This window comes from Rhinoderma darwinii, chromosome 7, assembly GCF_050947455.1.
Source record: "Rhinoderma darwinii isolate aRhiDar2 chromosome 7, aRhiDar2.hap1, whole genome shotgun sequence".
In the NCBI taxonomy this organism is placed as follows: domain Eukaryota; kingdom Metazoa; phylum Chordata; class Amphibia; order Anura; family Rhinodermatidae; genus Rhinoderma; species Rhinoderma darwinii.
The window spans coordinates 57,345,881-57,362,593 of NC_134693.1; the positions used below are offsets into that span (position 1 = coordinate 57,345,881).

Genomic DNA, 16,713 nt, shown 5'->3' on the forward strand with positions numbered 1-16,713 from the left:
GGTTCACCAGATACTGTGAGATAGGAATATAGGTGGCCCACAAATTTTTATTATGTATCTCCATGAACTTGCTGTACCAGATTTATCAGTTGCTCGTGGGTAACATGGGTCCTAGGTTGTTTTGTTTTCCTTTATATCTGTTTTTGGTTTTTGTCTTTTTGTTGAATTGTCATACATACGTCCTAGCAAACCAGTCTAAGCGCCATTATTTGTGGAAAATCATCTTTTTGTAATGCTTTATATGTACTCATTACTTGACTTGCTATTTGTACATCTCCTTGCTCCAATATGCCATATATTGTAATTAGCGATGTGTGACTGTTTTGATACTTGTTACTGTAACAGTTCTTAATAAAACGAGTTTAAAAAAAATAAATATATAACTAAGTCCCCATCCGCCACATTTTGCTTTCAGGAGCTTTTCACATGTTGCTTTCATATTGAATTTAGCTGCGAATTTCACTAAATTAAACCCAGCAAAAACCGCAATATGGTTGCAACATGTGAATATACCCTTATAGCCAAGTTGCTCTCCCCCACAAAAATTCACTAAATCTCTAACAATAAACTATCTAATATCTAAAGTCCCCGTCCCCACACATATAATTTCTAAAGAATCTCTAACACCACAAAATAAACTATAAAGAAGCTCACCTCCCCAGGAAAAAGATCCCCCACATTCTCATAGCATTTACAGCAGTCTCCCACAAAATCAATCTATGCGGAATCCTCACACACATAGCCTTTATAGCCAAGTCTCCCCTCCACCACAAAATTGATCTATTTTGAAACACCCATCCACTTACATATATAATTTATAGTTCCCTCTTCCCTCCTCCCTCACACAGTACATAAATGAACATAGATTAAAATAAAGCTGGTGCTCTTACCAGACTCCTGAGGTCTGTGGAGGAGTCTTCATGGTGACAGCAGCAGAAAAAAGAGGAGAGCTGCCGGAGGCAAATTGAGTACTCACCTAACCCCGTTCCCATGATGGAGCAGCTCAGGTTACAGGCCCCTTATGGACTCCAGCCTATGCTGTCAGTGGCTTAGCACAAGCGGGTGCTCGGATCTCAATGCAGGCCTGAAGTGGTCTGTGGCCTACGAAAGTGAGTGGGGGCAGGTAGGCGATGGCATAGTATTCAACTCAGGACGTGGATACACTTGAAAGTGGCAGGGCACAAGGGGCCTTTTTTTTTTTTTTTTCAAACACTCTGCCTGCCAAAAAAAAAGGGCCAGGGCTGCGCCTGGGACCATTACACCAGCGGATCACGGGTCCCGCTTCTTCTCTATGCATGAATGTAGTGGGTCCTTTCGAGTGGAAGCTGCTATTTTTAATGGCTTTTCGCTTTAGCTGATAAAGGAGTGTAGCAAACAGACCCCTCTTTTGCTCATGTAATGTAGAAAATATTGTGTATTTTGGACACAAAAGCAATTTATCAAGAATAGCCAAATGTTTTACCAAAGTTATGTAAACTCACCTTGACAAGTAGGTAAAGATGGATTCCAACCTTGTTCCGTACAAATACTTTCCAAAGATCCAACTCTACCAAAACCTTCCTTGCAAGAAAATGAAACTTCATGATCAATCTTATAAGATGGCTTATGAGGACTTTTTATAAGATTTAGAGTAACTGGAACGGTGCACTCAATATCTGAAAGAGAAAAATAAATACATTCATTTGTCTGAATAGAAACATGAGCAACAAAATGTCTTGTGTCTTTGCAGGTGTTTCAGCTTTGTACCTGAAGAACATCATGATAGCAGTCAGATGGATAATCATTTAGTCCCGTTCAGCACATTCTGCTCCGCTGTGTAACGTCCGATTAGTTAAGTAAGTTATTAAAGTGTATATTCACAGGGTGCAGTTAAGTCGCGGTTTATTGCCACGATTAAAGAAAAATCTAGGCAGAATGCAGCATTTTTTGAGAAATTGCAGCAAAACCGATACATTTGATATCAATATTGCTGAAATGTAGCCAATAAACCCTGATTTGACATGCAATGTGACTATACCCTAAATAATGTCCACATTAGGTCAATTAAAGCGACTCTCCGGTTCACAGAATAAATTTGACTATACATAGAATGTATAGTTAACATACCTGGTGCCCTCCTATTTGATGTTGCTGCGAAGGATTGTACGATTTCTAATCTCCTTATCATGTATGTACTGTAAAATGGCCACCAGATTGTCACAATGCTCTATGAAAGTGAGCTTTGGTAGTCTGAGACAGTGTGAGAAGCTGGCGGTCATTTTACATATATGATAAAGAGTATGGAATTAGGACAATCCATGGCAGTAACATAAAAAGGGGGGCAACAGGGGGCATGGCCCGGCTATGGCGCTGGTGAGATGCGTGGTGTAAGAGCTGACTAACTTTCAGCCCGGTCAATAGCGTCTAATTGCTTTGCACATCGCTCTAATACGAAGGACACTGCGCCTCAGACCTCAGACACATGCGAGAAGTGACACTAGCAGGACGAGTAGTGGTATGCAACATTATTTTGTTGCCTCCTTCACTCTCGACTCTCAGACACGGCAATCTATTATGGCTGTCCGTAGCGTGGCAGCAGCCACTATGCAACCTGTTGGGGGGTCTTCTCGTATGCCAACACAGGACTTCCCTCCTCTCCTTCTACGGGGCTAAGTCTTTCTATAAGGGCAAGGCCCCACGTGGCGGAATTGCTCTGGAATTCCGCTGCGGACACTCCGCAGCGTTAATCCGCAGCGGACCCGTTTCTCCATTGCCTTCCACTTCTTTTTAGTAGGGTTCGTTTAGACGAGGCGGAAAATTCCGCTGTGGAGCATAGGCTGCGGTGCGGAATTTGGTGTCCGCAGCATACAATGGATGTTGCGGACCTGTGGCGGACTGGTTGCGGACTCATTGCGGAAGTTCTCAATTGACTTCAATTGAGATTCTAAATTCTGCAATGAAGTCCGCAGATATCATGTACATGTTATGTGTGCTGGGGAGCGTATTGGTTTTCTAACATGACATTTCTTCATTCTGGCTGAACCTATGTATTTCTAGGTCTACAGCCAGACTGAGGAAGTCAATGGGGCTCCCGTAATTACGGGTGACTATGTGTGTGCACCCATAATTACGGGTGACTATGTGTGTGCACCCGTAATTATGGGAGCGTTGCTAGGCGACGTCAGTAAATAGTCACTGTCCAGGGTGCTGAAAGAGTTAAAGAGGCTCTGTCACCAGATTTTGCAACCCCTATCTGCTATTGCAGCAGATAGGCGCTGCAATGTAGATTACAGTAACGTTTTTATTTTTTAAAAACGAGCATTTTTGGCCAAGTTATGACCATTTTTGTAATTATGCAAATGAGGCTTGCAAAAGTCCAAGTGGGTGTGTTTAAAAGTAAAAGTACAACTGGGCGTGTATTATGTGCGTACATCGGGGCGTTTTTAATACTTTTACTAGCTGGGCGTTCTGATGAGAAGTATCATCCACTTCTCTTCAGAACGCCCAGCTTCTGCCAGATCACGCTGTGACATCACTCACAGGTCCTGCATCGTGTCAGACGAGCGAGGACACATCGGCACCAGAGGCTTCAGTTGATTCTGCAGCAGCATCGGCGTTAGCAGGTAAGTCGATGTAGCTACTTACCTGCAAACGCTGATGCTGCTGCAGAATCAACTGTAGCCTCTGGTGCCGATGTGTCCTCGCTCGTCTGACACGATGCAGGACCTGTGAGTGACGTCACAGCGTGATCTGGCAGAAGCTGGGCGTTCTGAAGAGAAGTATACTCTATAAACTATTTTCATTTATTTTGTAATTATTCCGTCTTTATGTAATTGAAATGAATACATCATGCACAGTCTTCATAGGGAGCTAATGGAGGGTTTGTGCTTATACACAGCAGTGAATCTGAGCATGTGAAGCTGCATTTCAGAACATGGCGTGGGGGGGGGGGACAGCGGTAGGGATAGAGCAGTGAATTCAGACATTGACATAATGAGAGATGAGACAAGATGTGAATATTTACATAGATTATTCAGTCTATAGAGACTATACTGACAACAGTTTACAGAAAATGTAGGCAAGCTGGATTTAGTTAGCTTCCCCTAAGGCTATGTTCAGATGAAGCAAAATAAATCGACCACAGATTTTGATGCAAATCTGCGCGCATTATATGCAGGGTTTGCTGCGGATTGTGCTGCAGATTTCACTTTATACATTGCAAATGTGAAAAATTCAATAGCAGGTCATGATTTACATGTATTTTTTTAACACTAAAATAAAATGACTTTGGACTTACCTTTACAATTAATTTGTGGACCCCAGCCAAAATGATAACACTGTGCAGCTTCTGACGCTGGCTTTTGCCCGTAGGGACATGTATATGCAAGAACATCCCCGTCTTTGTATGACAAATTGTTATGTTTGCAGGTAATAGCTGATAAAAAAAAAAACACATAAATTTCCAATTTGTAAAAAATATATATTTACACTAGGTGTAAGAAAGGTGCAAAAAAAAAAAAAGAATTACACAGTTTTCCATGTATAAAAAACACTGTACAGGGAGAAGCTTTGGTCTCCAACATTTCTGTGTGTTTACAGGATCTATCGGTGTAAATGCAGTCCCATGGAAGCAAATATTATATCAGTAGTGTTAGCTTGTTTGATGGATTATTGCCATCTAGAAATACTTTTTACACTCTATAATCTGCAGGCTGAATAGGTGCACACCAAGGGCCTTGACAAAGCGCGTCTAGCGCGAAACGGCCGTAGGTTCATTCCACACCAAGCGGACCAGGATTGTTATCAATAAAGACGTTATATTGCCGCAAACGGTAAGTGCCTCAATTTTCTACCTTCTACTATATTATACAGAGTGCTGTTTCTGTCGATGAGCACCATTGCAACATTTTAAGAGCCGACTCCACATTATATGCCGGAAAGGATCTCTATGCAAGTGCAACATTGTGTCTGAATTAGACCAGTGCCAGTAATCTTCCTTGAAATGATTTAAAGAATATGTACACCCTTGAAAACGTGTTGTGTTTTTTAAAATAAAAATGTTTATCAGTGTAATTTGGGCAACTTCCTAATTAATTGTTATTAAAAATTATTTTTAGATTTTGAAATACAGCTGCTTTGTATCCTATACACAGAGCAGCTGTATCTTGCACTGAGAACTGAATCAGTCAGGTCAGTGGCACTGACGGGTTCAGTGTCAGCGGGTCCTGCATATCAGAGATCCACCTGTTATTGATCACATCTAAGTTATGAACTTAGATGTGATCGATAATTGAATTGCAGACAGAAAATACGCAGCAAAAAACACTACCAGCAAAGTGGGTGTGATTTAGCAAATTTCATCAACACACTGCAAAAAAGTTCAGTCCAGAAATTCACATAATTTTATTTCCGCAACATGTCAATTATTGCTACGGATAGTAAACTGATTTCCTGCGTTTCTCTGATGTACTGCATAATTTCCTGTGAAAACATTGTGGAATTTCCTACAGGTGGTAGAAATGACATCACAGGAAGAAGAAATATCACCAACACCCAACCCTTGAAAAAAACGCACCAAAAAAACGCACCAAAAATCTATACTATTTTCCGCAGTAATAAAAACGCATTAAATGGTGCGGATTTTTCGCAGCAGACTGTCTGCTTGATGCTGCGGAAATTTTCTGCAGCAAATCCGTTATGTGGGGACAAGCCCTTAGAACGTTTTTTGCTGTTTTTTTCCCACTCTTTACTGAGTAAAAAAGAAATAAAAGAATTTACTGTTTTATACCGATCGGTGCATGTCAATTTATGTTGTGTTTTTGTTGATTTTCTGCTGCGGGTTTTCCCCTTTGAATTCAATGGGGTTGCAAAACCCACAACAGAAAGCCAAGTATTGCAACTTTTGTGGTGTAATCGCAGCGTTGATCCACTGCAAAAATTGCAACTCTGGAAAAAATCATACCCAGAATTACCCAGAAGTCCGACCTCCTGGGATGACGTTGCACCCCATGTGACCGCTGCAGCCAATCACAGGCTGCAGCATCACATGGCCTGCAACGTCATCCAGGGAGGTCGGAACGGACATCAGAGTAGTAAGTATGAGCGCTTTTTTGCACAATGTGGTGCAATTTTTCGGATGGATTGTCCTACGGGTTCCAGGTCGGACACGCTGCATGATTTTTATGCAGCGTATCCGACCCATGGCCAGGATCACAGGATCCGCTGTCACTGAACCAGTCAGTACCGCTGACCTGAAGGATACATGTTTTAGAGCACGATACAGCTGCTCTGTATACAGGATATAAAGCAGTTTTATCTCAAAAAATAAAATGCAATTGCAAAGTTGCACAAAAAACTTTTACAAAGGTATAGCGGCTGTAGTCTATAAATAATTTTTGTGGGGGATGGGAGATTTGACGTGTGTTGGAACTTATTTCGAATATATTCACAGGTTACGGTCATATTGCATTTTTGTTTTTTTTGCAGAGATGTTCGCAAAACTATGGCAAATTACATGGCTATAAAGCAATTTTACAAAAACTGTTGCAAAAAAGTGATTTGAGCTCGACGTGTGAAGAGACCCTTATAGTTCATTTGTGTAGGGTAGGGGGCTTTGCTGTAGATGTTATGCGAGGAAAAAGTTTAGTTATAGTTTTTGTGCGGGGGAGGGTATATTCACATGTAGCGTTTAAGGTGCAGTTAAAAAAAATGCATCAAAACCGCGCAGTCAACTGCGCTATTGATTCAAAACAACGGAAACCTTATAGAACGGAGACAAACGGAAACCATTTGCAACCATTTGAAAGCTATGGTCTCCATTTGTTTTAGTTTGGTTTCTGTTCATAGGTTCCGCTGACGGAAAAGCGGAAAAGTCAGATGGAACCCATGAACGGAGTACCGACGCAGATGTGAACGAAGCCTAAGATATATGGATATAAGGAACAGACCCAGTGTCACTGGGCAAAGCGCTAGTAGAAGATCTGCCCAGGGACTCCAGCCCTGGGAAAGCTCCACTCCCTTGGTGACGTATCCCACTATATGCTATACAGTCGGATACATTTTGGCTAAATTGAACAAAATCCAGGGCATTAACCGGTCACAGCCTGCTCCATGGATTCATTCACTGTAATTTAAATCAGCACCAAAATCGGTTAACGCGTATAATGTACAAACATGAGCGCCACTTTCCGTTGTCCACCCCTGATAATGGAGGAGGACCCAGACATCTTGACTGTATGGGGCCCAGAAATTCCACATGGCTGCCCTGCCCAGAGGCATTTGTCCACATTGAACCTAATTTGTCCAATTTGGCTTGTAATTTATGAACATCTTCCATTGACTGAACTATACTACATAGCTTGGTATATCTGCAAAAATAAAAACAGTGCGATTAATCCCATCCTCTATATCATTAGTAAATAATTTGAATAATAGTGGTCCCAGCACTGAACCCTGGGGTACACCACTTATAACCGGGGACCATTCAGAGTAGAAATCATTGAGCACAACACTCTGGATACGGTCCTTGAGCCAATTTGCAATCCAATTACAAATTATACTTTCTAAACCTATAGACCTTAAAGTGTAACTAAACTTTTAATAAACATTTGACATATTGAAATGTCAGAAGTTTTGATCGGTGGGGGTCTGAGCACTGAGACCCCCAGCGATCGCTAAAATTAAGCTGCAAAAATGCTCGAGTGAGTGCTGTGCCCCTTAGTTTCTGATTGGCTTTTCTCGGAAAGCCAAGTGAGCGGTATACAGACACAAAGGCTTTCCATTGAGCCCATACACCGCTCTCTCGGCTTAGATCAGAAATAAAGTGGCACATCGCTCACCTAAGCGCATCTGCCGCTTCGATTTAGCGATTGGTGGGGGTCTCAATGCTCAGTGCTCTAATGGTAGCGATCAAAGTTTACCTTGATCTCGACCATTTAACCCCTCAGATGCGACGGTGTTTAGCGGCCGCTGCATCTGAGTAGTCTACGGAGGGAGGGGGCTCCCTCTGTCACCCATCGGACCCTAGTGACTGTGGCATCTGAGGGGTTAAACGGTCACTATAAAAGTAAACTTTGATTGCTACCATTAGAGCAGGGGCCCGGCTGTCATCAGACATCATCACTTTTTATTATTTTATTTTTTTTGGGGGGGTTTGAAAAGGCAAAAAAACAGCGATTTGGCCATTTTCCCATGCTACTAAATTCACCGTATAACTATTTTTTATAGTTCGGCAATTTTTGTACACGGGGATACCTAATGTATTTATGTTTATTTTTGTTTATTTATTTTTATGTGATCTAGGGAGAGGGGGGTGATTTAAATTTTATATATATATATTTATTTAAATTTTATATATATATATATATATATATATATATATATTTATATATATACATATACTAGTCCTTCTCAATGAATTAGAATATCATCAAAAAGTAAATTTATTTCAGTAATACAATTCAAAAAGTGAAACTCATATATTATATAGATTCATTACACACAGAGTGATCTATTTCCAGCATTTTATTCTTTTAACGTTGATGATTATGGCTAACAGTTAATGAAACCCCAAAATTTAGTGTCTCAGAAAATTAGAATATTATATAAGCCCAATTTTAAAAATTATTTTTAATACCGAAATGTTGGCCTACTGAAAAATATGTACAGTATTTGCACTCAATACTTGGTCGGGGCTCCTTTTGCATGAATTACTGCATCAATGTGGTGTGGCATGGAGGTGATCAGCCTGTGGCACTGCTGAGGTGTTATCAATGTGGTGTGGCATGGAGGTGATCAGCCTGTGGCACTGCTGTGGTGTTATGGAAGCCCAGGTTGCTTTGATAGCGGCCTTCAGCTCGTCTGCATTGTTGGGTTTGGTGTCTCTCATCTTCCTCTTGACAATACCCCATAGACTCTCTATGGGGTTTAGGTCAGGCAAGTATGCTGGCCAATCAAGCACAGCGATACTGTGGTTATTAAACCAGGTATTGGTACTTTTGGCAGTGTGGGCAGGTGCCAAGTCCTGCTGGAAAATTAAATCAGCATCTCCATAAAGCTTGTCAGCAGAGGGAAGAATGAAGTGCTCGAAAATTTCCTGGTAGATGGCCGCGTTGACTCTGGACTTGATATTACACAGTGCACCAACACTGTTGCTCAGTGGTCCAAAGTCCTGTTTTGGGATGAAAGTACATTTTGCATTTCATTTGTAAATCAAGGTCCCAGAGTCTGGAGGAAGAGTGGAGAGGCATCAATCCAAGTTGCCCTGTGGTCCAGTGTGAAGTTTCCATATAGCCAGTGATGGTTTGGGGAGCCATGTCATCTGCTGGTGTTGGTCAACTGTGTTATATCAAGTTCAGAGTCAACACAGCCGTCTACCAGGAAATTTTAGAGCTCTTTTTGAAATTGGGCTTATTTAATATTCAAATTTTCTGCGACTAAATTTTGGGCATTCATTAACTGTTAGCCATAATCATCAGCATTAAAAGAAAAAAATGCTGGAAATAGATCACTCTGTGTGTAATGAATCTTTATAATATGAGTTTCACTTCTTGAATTGAATTACAGAAATAAATTAACTTTTTGATGATATTCTAATTCATTGAGATGGACAAGTATATATATTTATTTACTTTTATTATTAATATTTTTTAGCCCCCCTAGTGGGCTTAACCACGATCATTAGATCGCTAAGGCCCCATGCACACGTCCATAATATTGATCTGCAATTACGGACCCATTCATTTCTATTGCCTATGTACACAAAAAGGAGATCTATTTTTTTATTTTACGGACCGTGCTCCCATACTTTACAATGCAGTACTGCAGTCTATGGCAAAATCAGTGCATTGCTATTGAGACCTGCCAAAGGGAGGTCTCAATAGCAATCTTCCTTTAGAAGGGCTGGGAGCGTTCACCAGGCTCCCAGCTACTAGAGGAACACACAGGCTACAGCGATCTCGCGGCGTGGGAGCTGGTGAGCGTCGGTAAACAGAAAGTGAAAGGGAGGGGTTAAACGCTTGCAATCAGAGATGTTTCTGATTGCAAGCATTGCCGCTGGGTTCCTGCTGTGTAACACAGCGGAGACGCTCGGCTATGGTGCCCGATCTGCTTCTGAGCGGGCTCCATATTTAAATACCCTTTCCCGATGTAAATAGCCAGGGCAGCGACAGGAAAGGGTTAAAGAGGCTCTGTCACCACATTATAAGTGCTCTATCTCCTACATAATGTGATCGGCACTGTAATGTAGATCACAGCAGTGGTTTTTATTTTGAAAAACTATACATTTTGACGGAGTTATGACCTATTTGAGATTTATGCTAATGACTTTCTTAATAGACAACTGGGCGTGTTTTTACTTTTTGACCAAGTGGGCATTGTAGAGAAGTGTATGACGCTGACCAATCAGCGTCATACACCTCTCTCCATTCATGTACTCTGCACATGTGCTGTCACTTACTCACACCGTTACTGAAGTGTCTTGAGAGTGAATAGACATCACCTGCAGACAGGACACGATGTCTATTCACATTCCCGACACTTCGGTAACGATGGCGATGCAAAATGACTTGCCCCACCAATCAGTGCCTTTCAACGTCATCCCGCCGCTTCCCTGCTTGAAAGGCGCTGATTAACGGGGCAAGTCATTCTACCCTGCCAATCAGCACCTTTGAACGATGCGTCGTTCAGCTCTAGCACACCTGCTCAGAAGAGAGCAGCTCTGCATTACCATCGGACGGCGCGGGAACGGGATCACGTGAGTATATAAAGTTTTACATTTTTTTTCTAATAAAACGGTGAGTGGCATTATCTATAGTGGGGGCTCTATCTACAGGGGGGATCGTCTATATGTGGGGATGTGGGACACTATAAACAGGGGGTTCTATATGTGAGGATATGGGGCACTATCTACAGGGGGGTCTATATGTAGGGATGTGGGCCACTATCTACAGGGGGGCCTATATGTGGGGATGTGGGCCACTATATACAGGGGGTCTATATGTGGGGATGTGGGCCACTATCTACAGGGAGGTCTGTATGTGGGGCACTATATATAGGGGGAGTTATATGTGAGACACTATACAGGGGTAGGCTATATGTAGAGCACTATCTATAGGGGAGCTATTTTAGGGCACTTTCTATAGGAGTGGGCTATATGTGAGACACTATATACAGGGGGAGCTATATGTTAGACACTATCTACAGAGGTGGGCTATACGTGGAGCGCTATCTATAGGGGAAACTATATGTAGGGCAGCACGGTGGCTCAGTGGTTAGCACTATTGCCTTGCAGCTCTGGAGTCCATATGTGGGCACTATCTACAGAAGGTTGTATGTGGGACACTATCTACAGGGGCTTCTATGTAGGGCACTATCTACAGGGGGTACAGTGTGTGTTTGCGTGTGTGTAAGACACAGTGTATGGTACTATTATAATCAGGGACACAGTGTATGGCGCTATTATAGTTAGAAGGGCATTGCCGGGCGCTTCATTATATTTAGAGGTGTTGAGAATTTTAACTTTGTTTATAGGTGCAGAAATATTTTTAAAGTGAGAAGCTGAAGACATCTGAGCGGAAAACTGCTTAAATGGGTCTTGGCCGGTAGAAATCCATCATAGATGTCTGGACCGAAGGGAGAAGAAAAGAACTAGAATCTGAGAATCACTTGGTGAGTCACTTAATGTAAATCTTTATTCTGCCTCTAATCAGCACTGTAGTCACTGTATGATCTGCAGTGAGATGATGGTGGTATGATTTTTTTTGTGAAACAGCATCTTCCAGCATATCCTCACCATTGTTCAGGCCATGCTGGGAGCTGTAGTTTTACGCCGTACAATCCTATATGGCAGGGGTTACACTAAATGGAGCTGTATTGATTCTGGTGCTGTATATACGTATGAGATTGGTTTTGGTGCTGTATATTTGTAATGAGCTTGCTTCTGGGGATGTAAATATGTACTGAGCTTTGTTCTGGTGCTGTATATATGTACTGAGGTTTGTTCTGGTGCTGCATATATGTATGGACTTTGTTCTAGTGCTGTATTTATGTACTGAGCTTGGTTCTAGTGCTGTATATATGTATGAGCTTGGTTGTGGTAATGTATATATGTCAGAGCTTGGTTCTGGATCTGTAATTATATAGGATATATTTATAATAACAAAATTGCAGGGCAGATAGAATTGTTCTCAATTCATTGTATATTTCAGGGGAACCTGTCTGGTAGTTTTAACCCCTTGAGCCGCCACCATGCGGTAATACATGACCTGACAATATTTCCAAACATTCCCTTGTATGTTTTTTTCAGATGCAGCAAAATCTTTAAAATCCACTTTTAAAATGGTGCACACTATATGCTAATTACACATTAAAGGGTCATGGAGCGGTGCCGCTATCCTGAAGAGTCACATAGTCAAGCCTCCAAACTCACCTTTCCATGTTTGAGTAACATCTCCCTGGCTGATATAACTTTCTCGGAGGCATCATTGCCTTGTGGCACTATACACAAGGAGGGGCTGTGTGGCACTATACACAAAGGGGGAACTTTGTGGCACTATGCACATAGTTGAAATGTATGGAACTTATTACAAGGGGGAGGGCTGTGGCGCAATCTACAGGGCTCTGTGTGTGTCACTATCTACTTAGGGGGGCTGTGCTGCCCTATCTACTAAGGGGAGGGGGGCTGTTTGGCACTGTATACAAGAGAGGGGGCTGTTTGGCACTATGTACAGTGGGAGGTGTATAACGCTACATACAGTGGGGGGCTTTATGGCAATATCTACAGGGGAGGTGGGGGCGCTATCTACAAATGGGGTGTGACCCTGTCTATAGGCGGGGCTATATAGCACTGTTTACAGGGGGGCTGTATGCCACATTCTACAGGGGGCACTATTTATAAGGGGGGCTGCTTGTGGCACCCGGGGGGGGCCCCGGTCAAAAGTTTGCTAAGGAGCCCAGTCTTTCCTAGCTACGCCCCTGACAGTATGCCACAGTATATGGCCCTTTTATTTGCAAATAATAATCACACTGTTATCTGCAACCTATACGGCTATGGATGTGGTTGAGATCTCTATGATTTTATCAGTTGTTCTCCATTTGGCACTATTATTTAAACATTGTGTGGTTTGTCCTATTATTTGCACTGTTTATAGCTCGGTTATTTACACATTGTATGGCCCTGTTTTACGATCACTATTGTTTGTGATACATGAAGTGTAGGCCTTGTCAAGAATACTATTGCAGACAAGAATTGAGGTAGCAACAAAAACAACCAATTGGATTACAAGAAAAGCATCTTTCTAGGGACAAGTGTCCATCTTTGTAGGGACATTGGCTGCTTTTTACTCAATTCCCTTTGTCCCTTGTTGTTAAATGTACAATGCATTAATAATTGTACTACAGTATAATGTACGGTCTAGTTTCTAACAATATATTAGACCCCAGGTAGTACATTATTTCATGATTCGGTGCAATGTGAATCTTATAATTATCTAAACCTAGATGATTTTTGTGCTAGGGTATTTATTATGATCTAGTTTAAAACTATTCAAGAATATACAGATGTAGCCAAGTTTATCTTGACTCTGATAACTTGCTGCAGCGTAATATCATACAGCAAAAGTCATTTAAAAGTCATTGAAAAAGTCATTGAAAAAGTCAAATTAAAGTTTCTTACCACTGTGTATTTAATGTTTTAAAAGTCAAGATAAAGATGATTCAATTTGTAGATATGCATAAAAAATGGATCCTTACAAACTTTAAGACAATGATTACATAACTTTTTTTAATATAAATGAGGCTTTTATGGTATTGCTGTATACATACTTTATGGATCTTTGGGGGCAGGGAACTGTCTGGCTTGTTCTGTCCGATGGGCAGTATGACTGGTAATATTATATATTAGTGTAATTTAGGTATTGTATGGCACTGTTATTGGCAATTACATGTGTGTATTATTTGCAAAGTTATTTGAAATCTGTATGGCAATTTTATTTTTAGCGCATATTCAACTAGAACATGTCAACATGTGGCTTTTATGGATTCAAGGTTTGTGGCTAGGGCAAGGTGAATTCTAGAACAAATTGCAATGCACATCACTATGTACAAGCACCAGGGATATTCCTTTTGAGAAATGTGCTACTTTCTGTATGTGTGTTCTTACATACAGTATATATATATATATATATATATATATATACACACACACACACACACACACACACACACACACGCACGGGCGTAACTAGGAAAGACTGGGCCCCATAGCAAACTTTTGACTGGGGCCCCCCTCCACTGGGTATCACACAACCCCCCCTTGTAGATAGTGTCTCCTTATAGATTCCACCACACAGCACCCCCTATAGATAGCACCATATGCAGCCCTCTGTAGATAGCACCATACACGGCCCCCTGTAGATAACGCCTTATAGCGCCCCTGTAGATAACGTCTTACAGCCCCAAATCCCCCTGTAGATAATGCCATACAGCCCCCCTGTAGATAACACCATACATAACCCCCCTGTAGATAACACCATACAGAACCCCCCTGTAGATAACACCATACAGAACCCCCCCTGTAGATAACACCATACAGAACCCCCCCCCCACAAAAAAATAAAATAAAAGGCCTATAGTTTGTTCTACAAAAGACATGCATCCCCTATCCACAGGATAGGGGATACATGTGTGATTGCTGGGACGCCCAGCGATAAGGAGAACGGAGGATAAGGAAGTCCGAGGTTTGTCATGGAGAACTTCGGGGGACTTTCAGTCCCCCGTTCTCCTTATCGCTGGGCGTCCCAGCGATCACACATGTATCCTCTATCCTGTGGATAGGGGATCCATGTCTTTTGTAGGAACAACCCCTTCAGTGGCATCGCGCTGTAGCAGCCATAGCAGCTGCTAGCGGAGCCTCCGGCCATGGGGGGGGGGCCCATGCCGGCGGGTTGCACGGGCCCCCTCATGCTGCAGGCCCCGTAGCAGCCGCTACGGCTGCTATAGCGGTAGTTACGCCACTGTACACACACACATATATATATATATATATATATATTGTGACGACCTGGGGACCACTTAGCTCACAGGATCGCCATCTCCCGGGTGAGATGGTTGGCACACATAGAAAGTTTACTCCAACTCCTTGAATAAAAGGTTTAAACCAGCCGCATGCTAGCTTTGTCTTCACCACAGCAATCAGTGTTACAACAATAAGCATACAAAATAAACTCTAGGCCGTCCAGCCTCTAACTAACACATTCAGTGTCCCTCACTACGAGACACTGAGCTTTGTGCCCAGCACCTCAAAACCTTCACAGCTTTACCTCACACGGTGGTGACTCTCACAGGCTAGCATGCCTGTCACCTGATATAAAGAGCCGTCTCAGGTGAAGCCTAACTAAGCTCATCAGACAGCCCAAGACATGGACTGTCTGTATGGAGTGGAAGCCCAAGACACGGACTGTCTGTATGGAGTGGAAGCCGCCCTTCTCCTTCACACTCCAGCAAACCAGGCCCTATTCCTGGCTTTACACCCAAGCAACAGCAGAGAAAACCCTCTCTGCTGTATATGCTCCCTGGCTGCTTAAAACCTGAGTTTCTGCACTGTCCAGTAGCTGCACTGCTACATATACACTGTATATATATACACACACACACATACACACAGATGTAGCCATCCTTATCTTGACTTTTACTGCATTCAATTCACAGTGGCAATAAACTTTAACTTGGCTTTTCGATGGCTTTTGTTGTGTGATATCACATTGCAGCAAGTTATCAGAGTCAAGATACAGATGGCTACATCTGTATATATCATATAAACATATAATTATATATTTTTTCAATTCCATTAATGAATTTTTATTTTTGATCTTTCTTTTTAACTAAAATGTACTGCCAAATGTCTGCAATGAATTATGGGCTATGTACAGGCTTTGTCAAGATCTAGAAGCAGATTCAGAGTCCAGTGGCTGAAACAATAAGTAAAAAGGGTCATAATAGCAAGAGTAGTTAAATAATAGTCCAGGTTCTGTACACAGATAAGCAGCAACATTTTGGTGTGTAAGGCAGACGTGGTCAGAAAACAATCCCACTTTAGTAGACAGATAAACAGGAACGTTCACAGTGGCCGTAAATAGAGACTGTCACGGGGCCTGCTCTGTATGGTGTGATTTGACTTTGTCACCAAGGGATTTGACATATGGGAGGCAGTGGAGTCTAACAGAACCACAGGTATTCAACCTTTAACCACTTTACAGGGATCTGGACTACAGTTATCTACTGCTGGGGAATCCCATGTTGCTACCCTTAGAGTAGTCTCCATTAGTGACTGCCATTGTAAACAGGCGTAGTACTAAAATCCTCAGACAGTATGTAGGGTCAAGTATAGCAAAGATCAGGGCAGGGGGCAAACTGGCGATCACAATTGGTTGAGAAAAATGTCAGGGCAGACGTCAGAAGTTCATCAAGGGTCACTAGCAAAAGGTCAGGGCAGTCGGCAGGCAAGGATAGTGAAAGGTACAGGAAAAGTCAAACACAGGAATTCTAAACAAACGATCAGCAAAGTATCACTAGCAAGCTAGAATGAACCAAATTTCTCAGACAATGATCAAAACAGGATGGATCCCTTTATACCCAGGGAAATATGGGTGGATAATTAGGCATGCACTTGCCCTTTAAGAATAGGTGTGTCAGCGACGCACTAGAGAGTGCCAAAGGAGAACTTTGGCGATGTAGAGC

The 16,713-nt window shown here is 42.1% G+C and overlaps 1 protein-coding gene across 1 annotated transcript in view; it reads right to left on the bottom strand.

Annotated features, from left to right (window-relative positions):
- Positions 1-16,713, bottom strand: part of CFH (complement factor H) — a 272,806-nt gene that overhangs the window by 99,957 nt on the left and 156,136 nt on the right. The window contains exons 11-12 of the mRNA XM_075833420.1: positions 4,277-4,414; positions 1,482-1,655 (exon numbers count right to left, since the gene is read on the bottom strand). Of these exons, the coding sequence (XP_075689535.1) occupies positions 1,482-1,655; positions 4,277-4,414 (312 nt within the window). The remainder of the gene's footprint in view (positions 1-1,481; positions 1,656-4,276; positions 4,415-16,713) is intronic.